This window comes from Bombyx mori, chromosome 11, assembly GCF_030269925.1.
Source record: "Bombyx mori chromosome 11, ASM3026992v2".
NCBI lineage: Eukaryota > Metazoa > Arthropoda > Insecta > Lepidoptera > Bombycidae > Bombyx > Bombyx mori.
Genome location: NC_085117.1, coordinates 921,799 through 942,618, shown reverse-complemented (window position 1 = coordinate 942,618; position 20,820 = coordinate 921,799). Strand labels below are relative to the sequence as shown.

Genomic DNA, 20,820 nt, shown 5'->3' with positions numbered 1-20,820 from the left:
ATGCACGAATTACATATACATAAATATTATTTATCCGTCGTTTTAAATATTGATAAATACTGATGTGTCAAATAACATTAATGGGTTAAAATTTAACCCACTGAGTTTCTCGTCGGTTCTTCTCAGTGGGTCGCGTTTCCGATCCGGTACTAGATTCTGCGAGGCACTGCTCTTGCTAGGGTTAGTGTTAGCAAATTCTCTCAGGTTGAGCCCGTGAGCTCGCCTACCCGTCCGCGCGTAGCTGGAATAGCCTCTTAGACTACCAGTCACGTCCTCACGGATTCATCAGATCCAATAACCTATGCATTAGACGTCTTCAGCTCTAACACTAGGAGCAGGCTTAGGAACCTCGGTAACCGTACTCGTCGAACTCGACAAAGAGTTCGACGTGCAACCTAACCCATGCATCAGCTCGCTGAGTTTCTCGCCGGATCTTCTTAGCGTAGTAAATTCATTCGCGAAGCAGTTGCTCTTGAGTTGTTAGGTCTCCTTCGGAGGCGCTCGGGCAGTTGTTAGCAAATCCCACCCCTCCTGGCTGAGCCTTTGCTCGCCCACCTGTTCTAGTGAAACTGGAAAGGACCACCAGTAATAATTTAATCTTAAAAAAAAAGACTATCAGCGTATAGGTAGGGAAAAAAATTATGAAATGAAACAATTAGCACGTAAGAAAAGAAATTCCGAAAGTCGCATTAATGACACAAAGAATAAATAGTGGAATTTTATTGTGGTTTGCTATAGGAAAGGCGTGGGAAGAAAATTTGATTATTTTTTGAAGTGATAACATATTATGGGAGGGTAAGCTGCTTCGTTACGTAACTAATAACAAGCCATCTAGTGGCCGGATCCCGTAAACAGAATGTGTATAAGAGAAACGACCTATCTCGCTTTCTCCCTCTCTCCGCGGTAGAGTGGTTCGCGAGAGGCTCTGTTTATTATCTCACTCTAGCTCTTCCCAAATTGTATCTTTTCTCTCTAGCCGTAACGAATCTGTCGCGAGTTAAATTTTACTCTAAAGAAGTTTCACTTCAAAAGATACTGCATCAATTATCAGCATATCTCTCGACTGTAATGCGATGTTAAATGTATTTTAAAAATCGATATCGCTTCTAACCTCTAGACGTCACTAGGAACTGGTCTAACGGGTTTATTACGCGCGCACTAAGGATCTGACTTGCCTATATCTGATGACGCTGAACATAAATAAACAATTTCCTTAACATTTAGCGTTGTATGTAAGTTTAGCTTTAGATTATTTCTCACCTTTAGAATTCAAGAGACTTAATTAAGGTTTTTAAAGAAAATGAGTAATAGATTACTTTGAACAACTTATAAACATGTATTCTCATGAGTTTATTAAAATTGAACAATCTTTTAGACAAGAAAACAAACGTGTCTATCCGTTTTTTTTTAAATCAAGCGCATACCTTATAATATTCAAAGCGAAGAAAAAAAAACTTCAATAACATTTTAGGATAAACAAGATTTTAAGGAATAATTTTTTAGGAATAAATGAATGAATTAATTAAAGAAATTATCACGAGGGAAACATTATCGATTCTTTATTTCATCATTTACTTAACTAAAATACAAAAAAGCAAGCATCTCTAAGCAAATTCATTTTTTTTATATAGCTTAGATGGGTAGACTAGCTTACAGTCCACCTGGTGTTAAATGGCTACTGGAGCTCATAGACATCTACAACGTAAATGCGCCACCCACCTTGAGATATAAGTTCCAAGGTCTCAAGTATAGTTACAATGGTAGTATGCAGGCGCCTAAAACTAATCTTCTTCTTCTTATCAGCCCACAGATGTCCACTACTGGACCTAGGCCTCCCCCAAGCCTGGCCTCAAGGACTGGTCCTGCGCTGCTTGCATCCAGCGTATCCCCGCGAACCTCAATAGATCGTCGCTCCATCTTGTGGTAGACCCACTAAAACTAATATCATTAAATTTTATAACTTCGATATCTTCAATAGCCTCGTCAGGGTTTTGTGATAAAACTTAAAATTTTAATTCGGTACGGTAGTGTTAGTTTTTTTTTTATTGCTCTTGTAGGCAGACGAGCATACGGCCCACCTGATGGTGAGTGGTTATCGTCGCCCGTGGACTTCAGCAATGCCAGGGACAGAGCCAAGCCGCTGCCTACCGCTTAATACTCTCCACAAGCCTCGTTTGAAAAAGGACATGTCATAGCGCTCGGGAAACACCGTAGAGGGGAGCTCATTCCATAGCCGGATGGTACGTGGCAAAAAGATCTATGAAAACGCACTGTAGATGAACGCAGTGGCTCCAGATAGTGTGGATATAATTTAGTGTCATAACTATATTTTGAGGGGTCAAACTGTTTGATTGTAGAGACATTAATATTTGTAACTAGCAACCCGCCCTTGCTTCGCTTCGGAAACATTAAATTTTATTATTGATAGCTGAGTCCCGCGATGTCCCCCGCGAGTGGCACCCCGGGGGGTGAAGCAAGTCTAAATAATACATATTTGTAAATAGACATGCTTTAACAAAAACCGACTTCAAATCAATCAACCGACTTCAGTTTTGAAGTCGTCGTGGCCTAATGGATAAGACGTCCGGTGCATTCGTATCTAGCGATGCACCGGTGTTCGGATCCCGCAGGCGGGTACCAATTTTTCTAATGAAATACACGTACTTAACAAATGTTCACGATTGACTTCCACGGTGAAGTAATAACATAACGTGTAATAAAAATCAAACCCGCAAAATTATAATTTGCGTAATTACTGGTGGTAGGACCTCTTGTGAGTCCGCACGGGTGGGTACTACCGCCCTGCCTATTTCTACCATGAAGCAATAATGCGTTTCGGTTTGAAGGGTGGGGCAGCCGTTGTAACTATGCTGAGACCTTAGAACTTATATCTCAAGGTGGGTGGCGCATTTACGTTGTGGATGTCTATGGGCTCCAGTAACCACTTAACACCAGGTGGGCTGTGAGCTCGTCACCCATCTAAGCAATTAACTACTATTTAAAGGGGAATGCCCATTTCAGGCCCAATACGGACAATAGATTAGAGAAAAAATAGTGCATTAATTTTGTCATAAATAAATTTCTTTACTTTCTTCCAAATAAGCGCCACTACAGTTTACTAAAGTAGTTTAAAAAAAGTAACTCTATTGAAAAAACAAGGATTTTGATTTTTGCGGGAAAAATATTGCCAGCTTCAAATCCTTTTACGTATGAAGTAAATATTTTAAGTATATAAATAAAACATATAAATAAATTATTTTAAGTATTATCATTAATCAATCGATTTTAATGGATTTTATGCACATAAAATAACATCGAAGACACCCATTGGACTTTAACTTGTAACTATACTTGAGACCTTAGAACTTATATCTCAAGGTGGGTGGCGCATTTACGTTGTAGATGTCTGTGGGCTCGAGTAACCACTTAACACCAGGTGGGCTGTGAGTTCGTCCACATATCTAGGGAATAAAAAAAAAGGATGGAACAAAAAAAATTTTTTTTTGTTCCATATTTTTAATTGAACTAGATAATAGAATATCTGAATTAGTTTTGTTTTGTTATGATATATTATCTTTTCAAATTTTAAATTGCTCTCCTGTAAAACATCGCTTACAAAAGCCTTTTTAGTTGGAAAATAACTAAAAAAAGCACGTGATTCCGGCCAGGATCGAACTGGCGGCCTTCTGCGTGTAAAGCAGATGTGATAACCACTACACCACGGAACCAGCCGATGAAGATGTTAAAATAATGAGTATATTACTTTAACTAATTTATTATTAGTTTTAAAATTAGAATTAATTGATTTCTAATGGATGTTACAATTTTCGTAAATTTGTTTAAAATATTATGAGCTTAGAAAGTCAAATTACAAAATTTTTGACAAATTCATTCGGTGTAAAATTTTCCTTACATTTTTAATTAATAGTAACGAGTAATTTAGGATAATGGTAGAATTGAGAAGTATTTTTGTGTTTATTTTTTTTATTTATTTATTATTTTACTTTAAAATTTAGTTAAATAAAAAATTAATTACAGTTGTCTGGAAGAGATCGCTTTTAGCGATAAAACCGCCTATTGTACTAATTGACTGTTTTTTTGTTAATGTTATTTATTTATGTATTTTTTATTTATTTATTTATTATTTGTGGTCATAGGTTAACAAAGATTAATAAGTTAATATTAATAAATGTATCACTATGTCCTGCTAGTAAAGCGTACAAATATTAGGTGTAAGTATAATCTACATAAAAATAAAAGTAACTTTAATTATAATTATTGAACTGTATTCTACTTTATTATCTAAATTATCTAAAGTTATCGTCTAAATATTCTGACATACTATAGTAAGCCTTATCTATTAAAAATACTTGCAATTTTTGCTTAAAATCTTGTAAATCTATTGTCTTCAAAATTTTTATAGGTAGTTTTAGTTTAGTAGTTTAGTAGTATTTATTTAGCTAAAGCTCTGTCTTTCGGTTTTAGCGCTTTCTTTTGGAAGAAAAATACTTTCTGCACACCTGTGTCTTCTTAGTGCGAGTTTTTTAACGTTTTCGATAGCGTAAAAGTTAACTCAAATTTATATGCAGTTGGAACAGCGCCCCTAGCGGCAAACGTAGGAAAACGTTCCTACTCCATACAAATTTGAGTTCAATTTTTACACTATAGAGAACATTAAAAAACTTGTACTAAGCACACTGACCACGTACAAAATTTAATGGCGGTCGACTCATCAGTCATGACCTCAAGAGCGAAGCAAGCAAACATACTTTCTCCTTTTCAATGCAATAATCGGATAGCTCCCTCTATTGTCGAATAGCAGTACTAAAAGCACGACTGAAACTGTTACTTTAATGCACCACAACACAGAGGGCGCTAGCATTTAAAACTGCGCAGTTTTTGCTGGAAAAAAAAACCCAATTCCCATACTATTCAATAATTTATACGATGTACTTCGGATCGCAACAAATGCATAATAATATCTTCATTATTGATTTACTAAATGTTCAATAACTATTTTACAACATATAATGATCGGATAAAAGGTGTTTTAATGTCAAATTAAGAAAATAATAATTTTGCAAGCTGAGAAAATAACAAATAATTTACCTTCAATATTACAAAAGAAAATGAACTAGTGTATTACGGAATTACGATTCTTATCGTTACATTTACTATCAGTGGTGCATTACATATCAGTGTTTCCAAGAAAAAAGGCGATAAGTTCCGATAACATTGATTACATCATCGGATTTAGAATTGTTCACCTTATTCCCAGTTAGGTTGTGAAGGCGTGTGTGAATATTGTGTTAGAAATGCGTGAAATAGTCCACGTGCAAGCCGGCCAATGCGGGAATCAGATAGGATCGAAGGTAAATACATAATTTAATATCAAACAGACAGCGTTATACAATATCTACACATCCGTGTTTTCAATCTTAAACCCTTTAATGTCGAGACCAGCATTTAGTGATTAAAATAAAAAGGGCTCTCCAAAGAAATTCAGACCAAATAAAACATATTCCTCACGTAATTAATGTGTAATTTAAGTTTAATTACATACGTCTTTAGTTTAACCGGCGTCATATAACATAAAAAAAAATTAAACATAATTTTTTGTCACGTAATTTGAGCCAATACAATTATGTATAAATAAGTATAAATGAATGAACTATATAAATGAATTTACTCTATAGATGCCAAATCAGTTCTCTTATAGTTGGAATAGCAAGAAAAATATCAGCATGTGATGAAAACATTTCTCAGAGCCAGTTGCTTTGAAAGTTTTAAATAGACATTATTAATGATACTATCGCGTATCGTATCGAAATAAAAAGACAAAATAAATGTGTCGAACAACGTATTGGATTGATCTGCTGATGTTAGGGTGTTTTTCAAGGCTACATTGATAGGCACATCCACTCTGCCTATCTCGACCGTGAAGCAGTAATGAGTTTCGGTATGAATGGCGTGGTAGCCGTTATCTGTAAAACTGTGACTTAGAAGTCATATTTTAAGGCAGCGGAATTTAAGTTGTCGATGTCCATGGGCCCCGGTAGCCGGTTAAGACTAGCCGTGCCGCGATATCGTCCCGTCCCATTGAGTTACAAAACAAATTCATTATTCATAATACCATTCTAGTAAGCTCCACGTGTGGAATGAGACAAACAAAAAAAAAATTTGTAGAAAAAAAACCCGTGAATTCTCCGAAATTTTGCGTAAAGAAATAACAGAATGAGTAACAGCTCAATAATGATGTAATAGTAAAAAGAGATTTTACTATAACATCATTGTAGGTCAATAACAGAATGAGTATGATAATGAGTTAATTTGTAAGAAAAAAAATCCGTTAAAAATATAAATTAGAATAGATTAGAGATGAAACAGATATCTGGTAACTATCCGGTATCCGGCCTATCCGGCCATGTTTTCACTATCCGGCCGGATACCGGATAGTAAATCAGTATCCGGTCGTAGGTATTTCGCATAGTAAAATTTAAGAAAATCTCATGGTTATACAACAGGCAAATACCACAATAGGTTATGGACAACTTTTATTTTTATAATCGCACGTCAATTAGTTTGTTTAATACTCAAAATTAACAAGTGGCATTCGTGTGACATTCTCGCCGGATCTTCTCAGCGGGTCGCGATTCAATTCCATTCCATTCGCGAAGCAGCTGCTCTTGAATTGTTAGGTCTCCTTCGGACGCGCTCGTGCAGCTGTTAGCAAATCCCACCCTTCTGGCTGAGCCTTTGCTCGCTCACCTGTCCTGGTGAAACTGGAAAGGCTACCTACCGGGCCACCAGTAATACTTCAATCATAAAAAAGATCGATCTATAGACAGCTCACGTTCAAAGGTTTGATATTTGTTCTAATATTCACTATTTAGCGTTGAAATATATGAATAGGTTTGTATATAAATGAAGCATTTTCGGAATTAAAACATTTTTACGGTTTAACATCGCATTTTATTGACGTTATTAGTATTGCCGTCAATAGTTCGATGTTTTTGATTGAACTTCTATTAAGTGTTCTCCTTTCGAGAATAGTTTAAGAAGCTTTTTTTTTTTGTTATAATAGCCGGCAAACATCTTGAGCATTTGTTGACGTAGTGGGGGTAAGTTTGCGCATGGTACACTCACGTGCAAAAACATTATTTACTCTGCGTCATAATGCAATTAAATTATTAAAATCAACATAATAAAATATGTATTTATTTATATATTTATTAGAACATCAACAAAAAATATAGGTTAACAATTTAATGTTGGGGTAAAATATATATTCCTTCTATTAAATCAAAACTAGAGCTGTTGCCAGGTCTTGGTTCAGTTGAAGCGAAGCTGGTATTTGTAATTTTTTTTTCGTTATCATAATCTTGACCATCATCATCATCAGTGATTTCATCACCCGAGTCGCTATCATCGTGATGAGTCGACATAGGGCTCATCGGTGTAGTTTACAACTCGGTCGGTTCGGTCTTCCTTCTTGTCTATAATTCATTATTTTTTTGAAGATATTCGATTCGTAGTAATCGAATGTAACTTTTTTCAATTACCAGCTTCCGATTATTTTCTGTTTTTTTTTCCATCTGAAGCCTAGCTCTTTCATAATTCGTCGTAAACTACATTCCGAGGAAGTCTGTTTTACTTTTTCCATATCATTCTTCCCCTGTTTTATAATGAAGCAATATACGTCGTACACAATTTTTCTACACTTTCTTTTGAATACTACACCAGTTTGTCGCGGCATAGTGTATTTTTTATAAAAAATCAACAAACACTCAACAAATAGCAATGGCAACAAAGTCAACAAGCAATTATAACAAATAACTTAACGATTAATAACGATAGACTTTCCACTGTACGCAAGCGTACTTTTGTGAGCAAGCGGAACGAAGGCGCGGTGCGGGACGCAAGGTTCGACTGATCTACCAATAACGCGCTCGATACGATTTCCCCTGCCGTCGCGCCTCACCCTCACCACCAAAGTGATCTAAAATTCGGTTCTGCGCAGTCAAGGTCATTTGCTCAAGAAGTTTGCCGGTTACTATAAATAAAATAGTGGTTAAAGTATGATATTGCCGTTCTATTGTAACTAGTGGTCCCGTAGTAGTCGAAATTCGAGTATAATTAATTGAAATTATAAGTTTGAACATTATTATGATTCTATTGTCAAAGACTATTTTACTTCTATAATCACAGATTTCGCCAAGACTACACTATAGACGAATATTAATAAAGACAAACAATATTAATCTAGCGTCAATTTGACCACAGACTTTAAACAATAAGAAAAGTTTGACAATAAACAAATATTATGCATGCGTGTTTTTATTTTTATTTTTTTATTGCTTAGATGGGTGTACGAGCTCACAGCCCACCTGGTGTTAAGTGGTTACTGGAGCTCATAGACATCCACAACGTAACTGCGCCACCCACCTTGAGATATAAGTTCTAAGGTCTCAGGTATAGTTACAATTGTGTGTGTCAAATACATGGTAGTGTGTGTAATGTTTTTTTTATTGATTTAATGTGTTTTTTTTGCATAATTTAAGAAAATATTAACATTACGCACTCCTTCTCTATATTCTCTATAAGTGTGGGAAATTTCATACTCCTCCGTCCGCGCAATTTTCGTAAAAAGGGATATAAAGTTTTTGCTTCACGTGTTAATATATAGATATGTACTTCGAATTGACATAGAACCTTCATAGTTAGAGATTTTTGAGAGAAACTTATTTATTCCAAATTTTAAACTTTAAACGGCTCTCCTGTGAACTTGCAAAAATGTCGCTTAACCTTTCAACCTTCGATATAATTCAATAGAAAATTTTAATTAGTGCGCCTGCAGCGAACACATAGCAAGGGTGTAGTTAATAATTAATTATAAGAAGTCGAAATTTTATTAACTGACTGTTCCATGGGGAGTGCTCTGAGGAATTATTCTAGATGATTCCTCATCTCTTTTTTATCATCGCACCTCCCGCCATCGGAGTAGAGTTCATCTTTATCAGAACTCGTCGTGGCCTAAAGGATAAGACGTCCGATGCATTCGTATCTAGCGATGCACCGGTGTTCGATTCCCGCAGGCGGGTATCAATTTTTCTAATGAAATACACGTACTTAACAAATATTCACAATTCACTTCAGCGGTGAAGAAATAACATAACGTGTAATAAAAATCAAACCCGCATAATTATAATTTGCGTAATTACTGCTGGTAGGACCTCTTGTGAGTCCGCACGGATAGGTACCACCGCCCTGCATATTTCTGCCGTGAAGCAGTAATGCGTTTCGATTTGAAGGGTGGGGCAGCCGTTGTAACTATACTGAGACCTTAGAACTCAAATCTCAAGGTGGGTGGCGCATTTACGTTGTAGATATATGGGCTCCGGTTACCACTCAACACCAGGCGAGCTGTGAGCTCGTCTACTCACGTAAGCAAAAAAAACCTTGGACTAGTGTATCGGGTGGATTTTTAAGGTATTCGTCTGGGCTACAGCATATCTGTCTCAGATCTTAATTATCCACAAGGAATACTCTAAATTAAGGGCGTGGCACAATGAATCAGTTCCGTCTGTTATCTACTGATAAATAAAATCGCTTCGTGTTAAATCGGCTATTTTAAATCTATAACTAAAACCATTCTAAAGATATCAGTAATTCAGATTCACATTCATTCTATTACGTTTCTCGTTCGAGTTTTATTTACTTCGAGTCATACTCAAACACGATTAAAACTAATTTGAATAGTCTATATTAATACGTGAAGCAAAAACTTTGTACCCCTATTTACGAAAATTGCGCGGACGGAGGAGCTTAAAATTTCCCACGCTTATAGAGAATATAGAGAAGAAATGCACAATGAAAACATTTTTTTAAAATAATGCATAAAAGATACAATAAATCAATAAAGAAAACATTACACACACTACATACCATGTATTTGACGCACACACCCATGCATACTATTTACTGTCAAACTTTTGTTCTTGACGTCTGTTGTAAAATTGAGATTAAATATTGTTTGTCTTTGTTAATATTTTTTATAGTGTAGTCTTGGCGAAATTTGTGATTATAGAAGTATAAAATACAATCATAATAGTGTACAAACTTACAATTACAATTAATTATAGTCGAATTTCGACTACTGCGGGACCTCTAGTAATAATAAATACGTGAAGCAAATGAATATTTGAAATGAATATTGAATAAACAAGTGAAATGAATATTTAACACTTTACAGCCCACTGAGTTTCTCGCCGGATCTTCTCAGCGGGTCGCGTTTCCGATCCGGTGGTAGATTCTGCGAAGCACGGCTCTTGCTAGGACCAGTGTTAGCAAATTCTGTCAGATTAAGCCCGTGAGGCTACCTACTCGTCCATACACCAGCAAATAACATATCATAAGTCGTCGTGGCCTAACGGATAAGACGTCCGGTGCATTCGTGTTGAGCGATGCACCGGTGTTCGAATCTCAGGCGGGTACCAATTTTTCTAATGAAATACCTAGTCAGGTCATAAATTCTGTCACATGTTTAATGTAAAATAATTGAAACAAGTTTATTCATTATGTAACCATTCATATACCAAAATGAACTTAACAAAACATAGATTCTTATGACACTAAAGTTTATTCAAAATGACCTCCGTGATTTTGAATACAGGCCTTCAATGTCATGTCAATATCGGCGGCTGCCTTAATCAAGGATGTCTTGAGTGACTCCAAATTGGGATGAGGCTTTGAACACGCCTTTTCCTCCAAGTGTTGCCATATCTTGTAATCTAACGGATTCAAATCTGGACTGGAGGAGGGCCAGTCTTCGTGCCGGATGAAGTCGATTTCACGCGCCGCCAGCCAGTCTTGTGTTCTCTTCGCTCTATGAGGTGGCGCCGAATCTTCTTGGAATACCCAGTGCCTGTTATTGAACATGGTATGAGAAACAGGTTCCACAAGGTTCGTCAGGACTGTATTTTGATACACAACTGCATTCGTTTTTACACCTTTCTCACAAAAATGTACCTCTGTTAAGCCCCAATAAGAAACTCCCAACCATACCATGAGCGAAGATGGAAAATGACCTCGTTGGACACGCGGAAAACGGTTGCTCGCTTCTTCACTACTGTGTGCGTACACCTTATCATTTTGTTTGTTGTAGCTCTCTTCTACGGTAAAAAATTTTTCATCCGAAAAAAGAATTTCCCGATATTTTTTTCCCGCGTACCGCTTCAACAAAGCGCGGCAACTCTTCAGTCTCAGGTCCATTAGACGAGCATTCAAACGATATCCTGTTTTTCTTCGATATGCCCGAAGCCCTAAGTCTTCATTTAACACCCTTTTCACCGTGGTTCTGCTTAACCCCATCTGAAGGGCCAACAGTTTCTGCTTACGTTTGGGATTTTTTCGAATTCGCGCCTTCACAGCTTTTATCACTGCTGGAGTCCTAACAGACCGAGGGCGACCACTTCTTGACCTGTCATCTACACTAGAGTCTTCATTGTATCGTTTAATGGTACGATAAACGAATCTTTTGGTTATATTAAAATTTTTCAGTGTGTTAAAAATTTGAATTGGCGCGTAACCGCAACGATGCAACGCAATAACTGCAACACGGTCTTCTTTAAGCGTCCACTCCATATTTAAAAATGAGTAAAATTCTAAAAGTATACATTTTTATTTTCATGAACAATTCGAAATTCGAATTCAATAAACTTTTTTGTGGCCAGCATTCTAAAAGAAAAGTTTTTACTGTGTGACAATACTTATGACCTGACTAGGTACGTACTCAACAAATGTTCACGATTGATTTCCACCGTGAAGGAATAACATCGTGTAGTGGCAACCAAACCCGGAAAATTTATTTGCGTAATCACTGGAGACCTCTTGGGAGTCCGCACGGGTAGGTACCACCACCCCGCCTATTTTCCGCCGTGAAGCAGTAATGCGTTTCGGTTCCAAGGGTGGGGTAGCCGTTGTAACTATACTGAGACCTTAGAACTTATATATCGAGGTGGGTGGCGCATTTACGTTGTATATGTCTATGGGCTCCAGTAACCACTTAACACCAGGTGGGCTGTGAGCTCGTCCATGCAATAAAAAATAAAAATAAAATGAGTAGGACGAAAAAGTACATTTTACAGCGCTATAAAAATATAGGAGCTCATTAAATATGCGGAAAATATTAAATGCGTTTTGAGCACGATTCCAGGGTCCTGAAACTGCGGTACTTTAAGACGAAATGTTTCTTTGTATGGAAACTAGCGACATCTTGTAGCGGATGCCCCTAAACTTATATGTTGTTAAAGTTAAGGCATTCAATTATTGTATAACTAAACACTAAAAAAAAAATACTTTATTTGTTATAGACAAATAGATTAAATTTTATCAATTTGTGGCTTCTGAAAATTTGCAAAATCCCTCATTAAAAATAAAATATAGGGGAGGTAATATGCCATCTACATATGGATGGACGATTCAAGAGTAATGACGGATTTAATTTCTTTTTCAGTTTTGGGAGATAATCTCAGACGAGCATGGCGTCGACACGACCGGAGTTTACAAAGGGGAGAGCGACCTGCAGCTCGACAGAATAAACGTTTACTACAATGAGGCATCTAGTGGTGAATAGTTTTATACCATATTCAGCTTCAGCTTTTCGCCCTTAGATGGCGTTGTTTTCAATTATATTTGGAAAGAAATATGTACCTAGAAGTAATATCTAGGATTTATTTATGTGTGAATTGGCTAATTAAATAGGTGATGCTATCAATAGAAGATTGATAAAACAGTATTATAGTTTTTGATAGAGTGGCTGTCATTGAAGTGGTCAAAGTATTAGAAACATTATTTAGTTTGACTATTAAACAATAGATAGACAAATAATAAAATTTAAATGCCTTTCTTTGTTTTACATGTAATGGAACTTTACGACAGCGTGTTTGATGTTTTATTACTGAAAATGGAAAAAGAAAATAAATCTTTGTTTTTACGGAGCAACACATATAGTTTAATTATTTGTCATCGCCAAGACTACTAAATAACAAATGGACCTCAATCTTGTCTTATATTCTTTTAAATGCTTTAGGTAAATACGTCCCCCGTGCCGTTCTCGTGGATCTGGAGCCGGGCACTATGGACGCGGTCAGATCAGGACCCTACGGAATGCTGTTCCGGCCCGATAACTTTGTCTTCGGTCAGAGCGGCGCTGGTGAGTAGCGACATCTGTTGATCGTGTTCTAGAACTTAGACAAAGCTTCCGTTAAAGTGGCGTTTGTGGGTAGCGACATCTGTTGATCATCACGTCGATACGGATCCATGAGATCCAATAACTCTTGCATTAGATACCTTCAGCTCTAACACTAGGAGCAGGCTGAGGAACCCCGGTAACCGTACTCGTCGAACTCGACAAAGAGGTCGACGTGCAACCTAACCCATGCATCAGCCCGCTGAGTTTCTCGCCGGATCTTCTCAGTGCAATTGCTCTTGAGTTGTTAGGTCTCCTTCAGAGACGCTCGGGCAGTTGTTAGCAAATCCCACCCCTCCTGGCTGAGCCTTTGCTCGCCCACCTGTCCTGGTGAAGCTGGAAAAGCCTCCGGGCCAACAGTAATCTTTCAATAATAAAAAAAAAGATCTGTTCATCATGTTATCGAATTTAGACCTTTAGAATTCATATCTCAAGGTAGGTGGCGGCATTCCCGTTGTAGATAAGATAAGCAATAAAAAAAAATCAGTTTGCTTATAAATTTGCTTACAGGCAACAATTGGGCCAAAGGACATTACACAGAGGGCGCTGAGCTAGTCGATTCTGTACTGGACGTGATCAGAAAAGAAGCTGAAAGCTGTGATTGTCTCCAAGGTAATAATATCTTATTTTAACAAATAATAAACATATTGGTATTGAAAAATTGTAATTATAATTATATTGTATTTATGATTTCAATATTCTGTAATTTTATGTGAAATTTTATGGGCTTAAGTTGCCTGAAATAAACGCATTTCATTTCATTCATTTCATTGTGGGTACCGGTCACCGTTCTCGTCGAACCCGTCGCTTGCGACGAAGGGCTCGATGAGTAAATTAACCCTCAGACACAGCCCACTGAGCTTCTCGCCGGATCTTCTCAGTGGGTCGCGTTACCGATCCGGTGGTAGATTCTGCGAAGCACGGCTCTTGTTAGGGTTCGTGTTAGCAACGTCGTCAGGTTTGAGCCCCGTGAGCTCACCTACTAGTTAAGGTTACGCTGATATAGCCTCTCAAGCCTATTAGCTTAGGTAGGAAAAAAATAGGTACGCATGGGTAGATATTACTATACTATGCCGCGAGGAAATCATGCATTTGAAGGGCATCGATAATTCGACCTCATACCTAACCTTTGAGGTCTACGTGCGTCAATTTGTACGATTACCTTATTCCTTTTCTCAGGGTTCCAGTTGACCCACTCGCTGGGCGGCGGCACTGGATCCGGCATGGGCACTCTGCTGCTCAGCAAGATCCGGGAGGAATACCCGGACAGAATCATGAATACATTCAGCGTTGTACCCTCGCCTAAGGTGAGGAGTGTTGCCTTAATAAAAATTGAACTCGCGACAGATTCGTTACGGCTAGAGAGAAAAGGTACAATTTAAGGAAGAGGGAGAGTGAGAGAGTAGACAGAGCGTCTCGCGAACTACTCGACCGTGGAGAGAGGGAGAAAGCGAGTTAGGCCGTTTCTCTTATACACATTCTGTTTACGGGCGCATAGATAGGTAGGCGCGGCAACTAGATAGCTTATTTTGAAATCGTAATCCTCCGCCAGCTCTTGATAATTTTACAATAAAACCTAGGTACTACAAACCCACTTTATTTGAGAGAATACCCTAATACCTATCATCCTGCCAGATATATTTTATACCACGTACCATCCGGCTTTGAAATGAACTCCCCTCCACGGCGTTTGCCGAGCGCAATGACATGTCCTTCTTCAAACGAGGCTTGTGGAGAGTACTTAACGGTAGGCAGCGGTTTCGCTTTGCCCATGGCATTGCTGACGTCCATGGGCGAACTTCTAATTTCGGATTCTCTATATTACGGGTATCAAAGACTGATATTTATATTCGTTTAAATATATACTTGTTTAAATAATAAACAACCTATTCATCACAAAATGATATCGCTAATTAGAGAGCACCTTAGAGCACCAGTCCGTAACTCTAAGCCTTGCGTTAGTACCAGTCCGTAACTCTAAGCCTTGCGTTAGTACCGGTCAGTAACCCTAAGCCTTGCGTTAGCACCAGTCCGTAACCTTCAGCCTTGCGTTAGCACCAGTCCGTAACCTTCAGCCTTACGTTAGTACCAGTCTGTAACCCTAAGCCTTGCGTTCCTTAATACGGTTCACACGACCAGGTGAGCGAAGTCGTTTTGGAGCCCTACAACGCGACGCTGTCCGTGCACCAGCTGGTCGAGAACACGGATATGTCCTTCTGCATCGACAACGAAGCGTTATACAACATCTGCTTCAAGACGCTGAGACTCAGCAGTCCTAGTTACGGCGACCTTAACCACCTCATATCTGTAAGTATAATTACTCTTCAATCCATTCCCCGTTTATATAGTAGTAACTTGGCGGGTACCAATTTTTCTAATGAAATACGTACTCAACAATTGCTCACGATTGACTTTCACTGTGAAGGAATAACAACATGTAATAAAAATCAAACCCGCACAATTATAATTTGCGTAATTACTACTGGTAGGACGTCTTGTGAGTCCGAACGGGTAGGTACCATCACCCTGCCTATTTCTGCCGTGAAGCAGTAATGCGTTTCGGTTTGAAGGGCGGGGCAGCCGTTGTAACTATACTTGAGACCTTAGAACTTATATCTCAAGGTGGGTGGGGCATTTACGTTGTAGATGTCTATGGGCTCCAGTATCCACTTAACACCAGGTGAGCTGTGAGCTCGTCCACCCATCTAAGCAATAAAAAAAAAGCTGGTGCTATGATGACCGGTTTTTTCGTGGGGTCCGCATTACAGCTGACCATGTCCGGGGTGACGACCTGCCTCCGGTTCCCGGGACAGCTGAACGCGGATCTGAGGAAGCTGGCCGTCAACATGGTGCCATTCCCGAGGCTCCACTTCTTCATGCCGGGTCAGTAGAATCTCCCCCACTAAAGGTCATCAGCTAAGAAGTTAGCCTTCGTCGAAAGCGGAATTTCATTAAGTCCACCTGTATGGGCTCCTGAATGTGGCGTATACAACTTGAGATTTAGATAGGAAGAAATCACTGATAGTCAAAGAATATCTGTTTATTAAATGAATATACAATTTCATATTTATAACTATTGACACCATGCACCCACGTTTTTTTTTTGTAAGAAATTAATTTAACTTCGAAACAGCAAGAAGTTTACAAGAACTAATAATTAATATATTTTCTCTTTCTACCCCAGGCTTCGCACCGCTGACCGCGCGAAATTCATTCAACTATCGCCCTCAGACTGTCTCCGAGCTCATGAGTCAAGTGAGTATTCGTATTTTTTTTATTTCTTAGGTTGGTGGATGAGCTCACGGCCCACCTGATGTTAAGTGGTTACCGGAGCCCATAGACATGTAAAACAAAAACTCCTTGACTATAGATGGCGCTGTTTTCAATTTATCCTTCAGATGTTCAACTCCGGTAACATGATGACCGCCGCCGATCCTCGCCACGGAAGATACCTGACCGTTGCCACCATATTCAGAGGCCGCATGTCCATGAGGGAGGTCGACGACCAGATCCTCGCCATACAGAACAAGAACTCGAGGTAAACAAACACACGCATCTCGCTTCGTTAATGGGGGTTGTGTCCACGTCATTACGGATCCTCCCGTTGACTGCGTTATGCTGTTTAAAAAGCCCTACGCGCGACTGTGTACTAGTCATGCAGTCAAAATCGCGTTCGCTCGATGCGAGAGGCGACTATATCCACATTTCTATCACTATCAGTATGTGCATATTCAATAACGATCCTTTGTTAGACCTATCAGCTCTCATACGCACTGTGAAGAAGTTCAATCTTGCCTAGGAATGACCTCATGCGCACTGGCTGTAAGTCCTTTAAAAATGATTCTGCAGTCAACGTGTTAACGGTGCTTTTAGGTACCACAAGCACCGGTCACCGTCCTCGTCGAACCCGTCGCTTGCGACGAAGGGCTCGACGAGTGAATTAACCCACAGACACAGCCAACTGAGTTTCTCGCCGGATCTTCTCAGCGGGTCGCGTTTTCGATCCGGTGTCTGTGGGTTAATTTACTCGCACCTTTCGTCAGAAGCGACGGGTTCGACGACTCCATAGCACCTCCCAAGCATGTCCTTCTTCAGACGAGGCTTGTGGAGAGTACTTAACAGCGGCTTGGCTCTGACCCTGACATTGCTGACGTCCATGACGGCAACACCTCCCCATCAGGGTGGGGGCTATTAACAAACCCTATCTCTCCTCGCAGCTACTTCGTGGAGTGGATCCCGAACAACCTAAAGGTGGCCGTGTGCGACATCCCGCCGCGCGGCCTCAAGATGTCCGCCACGTTCATCGGTAACTCGACGGCCATACAGGAGATCTTCAAGCGCATCTCCGAGCAGTTCACCGCCATGTTCCGGAGGAGGGTAAGCTCTTGTGGAGCCACACGCGTCCGCTAACACAAAACCCATTTTATTTTATTGTTTATTGCTTAAATTAAACTCGCAAAAATTTGATATTCATAATTACTGGCGGTAGGACGTCTTGAGAGTCCGTACGGGTATGTACTACACCCTGTCTATTTCTGCCGTGAAGCAGTAATGCGTTTCAGTTTGAAGGGTGGGGCAGCCGTTGTGACTATACTTGAGATCTTAAAACTCATATCTCAAGGTGGGTGGCGGCATTTACCTTATAGACGTCTATAGGCTCCGGTAATCACTTAGAATCAGATGGGCTGTGCGCACACGCCGTCACCCGTCTGAGCAATTAAAGTGATAATTGAGGTCGTCAGCGCAAAAGTGGCCTAACCCAAAAATGTTCATATATTATATGCTTTTTTATATTGCAATTTATTTTGCCAATTTATTTAAAACTTAATAAATTTTGACGCAACATCAGCCAATCCCTAGTTTCGCCCATAGATAACAGATGGCTTTGTAAACATTATTTTTGCGCGTATTGTTTTTGCACGAAGCAAAGTAAATTCAAATGTAATTATCTCCGAACTAACTATGGTAAGCTTAGGTCACTTTTGCGCTCTCAATTTAAACAGAATATTAATTGAATTTAAAAAAAAAATCCAGGCCTTCCTCCATTGGTACACGGGTGAAGGAATGGATGAGATGGAGTTCACTGAAGCGGCCAGTAACATGGCCGACCTCATTTCAGAATATCAGCAGTATCAGGTGAGATTTTACATATAAACGATTCGACTATCGAACGACAGATGGCGCTGATTGACATTAATGTTTTTTAGTTATCGTCGTTAGGTGTGTAATGTTTTTTTATTGATTTAATGATTTTTTTATGGATAATTTAAAAAAAAATCTGCACTCTATATTCTCTATAATTATGGGTAATTTCATACTCGTCCGTCCGCGCAATTTTCGCGGCCCAACGTCTCGTTTAAGCCCATTGAGTTTCTCGCCGGATCTTCTCAGTGGGTCGCGTTTCCGAACCGGTACTAGATGCTGCGAAGCACTGCTCTTGCTAGGGTCAGTGTTAGCAACACTCCGGTTTGAGACCCGTGAGCTCACCTACACGCTAGGGCGAAGTTGAAATAGCCTCTCAAGGCTATCAGCATAGGTTGACTTAATATTCTTTCTGACACTTCGAATAGTTTACAGCATCACCACGAAAATTGTAAAGATTAAAACGTAAAAGTTATTTTAATTGCGTCTAAGCTCTTTATATCGCTTTTTTTTCCTACCTAAGCGGAGAGCCTTGAGAGGCTATATCAGCGTAACCTTAACAAGTAGATGAGCTCACGGGGCTCAAACCTGACGTCGTTGCTACCACGAACCCTAGCAAGAGCCGTGCTTCGCAGAATCTACCACCGGATCGGAAACGCGACCCACTGAGAAGATCCGACGAGAAACTCAGTAGGCTGTGTCTATAGGTTAATTTACTCGTCGAGTCCTTCGTCTCAAGCGACGGGTTCGACGAGAACTGTGACTAGTGCTTGAGGTACCTAAAAGCACCGTTAGAGGATCGGGAGGATCCGAAATAACGTGCGCATATCGCACGTAACATTATAAACTTTATTTATATACAGGAGGCAACTCTGGAAGACGATGATGCAGTGTTCGATGAAGAAGAGGAATTGGCGCAGGAGGAGGACCCGCCGGTTCAAATACAAATGTATTGAACGACACAGACTTAGGTTAAACAACGCAGAACGCTAAAATACATACCTACACAGGACTGAAATGCTATTTGGTTCAAGCGATATTTATCTATGTAATTAAAGGTTCGTTTTATTTGGTATCAGCATCAACAGTTCGTAGTTTTTAATTCTTCTTTATCTCCACCTTATCCTACTAGGTGGGGTCGATACAGCGAATTTTTCTCTTCCATTCTCTTCTATCAGCCGTCATCTCAACACTCACTCCTCTCTCTCTGATATCGTCATTCACACACTCCAACGATGTCTTCTTCGGTCGACCTCATCCCCCTCTACCTTTTTTTTTTTTTTTTTTTTTTTTTTTTTTTTTTTTTTTTTTTTTTTTTTTTTTTTTTTTTTTTCCCCTCTACCTTGCACTACCATTTAATTGAACTTCAGTTAAGCTTACCCCGTTCGAGAGAGAGAGAGAGAGAGAGAGAGAGATGATATACTCTACTACGCACCAAAATACAATTAACATTAAAATATCAGTCAACAAGCAGATACATATTTTGTACTATAGTTCGAAAAGCTGAAGAAGTCTTTGTTTTTAAGCTATTGCATAGTTTTTATCATGGGCTTTGAGCGCGGCAATCGAATCAAGAAATTCCGTAACGAAAATAAAACCTAACACCCCCACTCCGCCTACCATGTAGCTCGCGTTCAACACATTCACACGTTGTGCGCACTGCATGCGCATCATGAAAGTCTGCCCATCTCTCTCTCGCGCGGTCTAGCTTATGAGTGTGAAGGGGACAGTTAATGTTTTGCTTTTGTTAATGTTTATAAATATAGCGTGTTCTTATTTTAATATTGTTTTAATATTAAATTATTATTGTCTAATTATAATTGCATAAGTTGATAAAAAATGCCATGCAATAGCTTTATCGCGGCAGTCGCCGAGTGCCACACGTGTTTTTTTACTGATATTTTTTCCACATTTCAAACTTTAAATAGCCCTCCTGTGAAGTTGCAAAAATGTCGCTTGAATCAAACAGCTTTTCATCCCAACATACTTAAGGAATGTTTCAAAAACAAAATATTCCCTATAGTTATGACAAGTACAATGTGTCATAGCGTGCGTTAATTTTAAGTTAAAAAAACTTTTTTTTATATTAAAAATGAACTGTAGGTGCCTTAGTATAACACAACATGTTTGCATTTTCTTATTTTTAATAAAATGATTAAAGTTCTTATTGAATTTTGTTTTATTTAATGATCGAATCTTTCCCTGAAAATTTAAACTAAAGCTGGTAAATATGGCTATAATGAGCCCACCTGGTGTTAAGTGGTTACTGGAGCCTATAGACATCTACAACGTAAAAGCGCCACCCACCTTGAGATATAAGCTCTAAGTGCTGAAGTATAGTTACAACGGCTGCCCCACCCTTCAAACCGAAACGCATTACTGCTTCACGGCAGGAATAGGCGGGGTGGTGGTACCCACCTGTGCGGACT

At 39.1% G+C, this 20,820-nt stretch overlaps 2 protein-coding genes and 1 non-coding gene across 4 annotated transcripts in view; 1 reads left to right on the top strand and 2 right to left on the bottom strand.

Moving 5' to 3' along the window:
* The window catches only part of LOC134199623 (uncharacterized), a 500,100-nt gene that overhangs the window by 206,577 nt on the left and 272,703 nt on the right, over positions 1-20,820 (bottom strand). The gene's annotated exons all lie outside the window — the stretch shown is intronic.
* Positions 3,656-3,728, bottom strand: TRNAV-UAC (transfer RNA valine (anticodon UAC)). Its single transcript has one exon. It is a non-coding gene; the product is annotated as a tRNA-Val (tRNA).
* On the top strand, positions 4,902-20,558 carry LOC101744447 (tubulin beta chain). Its single transcript, XM_012692582.4, has 12 exons — positions 4,902-5,372; positions 12,515-12,626; positions 13,091-13,213; positions 13,760-13,861; positions 14,429-14,556; positions 15,389-15,556; positions 16,018-16,132; positions 16,434-16,504; positions 16,648-16,787; positions 17,467-17,626; positions 18,284-18,385; positions 19,255-20,558. Exons 1-12 carry the CDS (start codon positions 5,316-5,318, stop codon positions 19,345-19,347), a joined length of 1,371 nt encoding a protein of 456 aa, XP_012548036.1. The 5' UTR covers positions 4,902-5,315; the 3' UTR covers positions 19,348-20,558.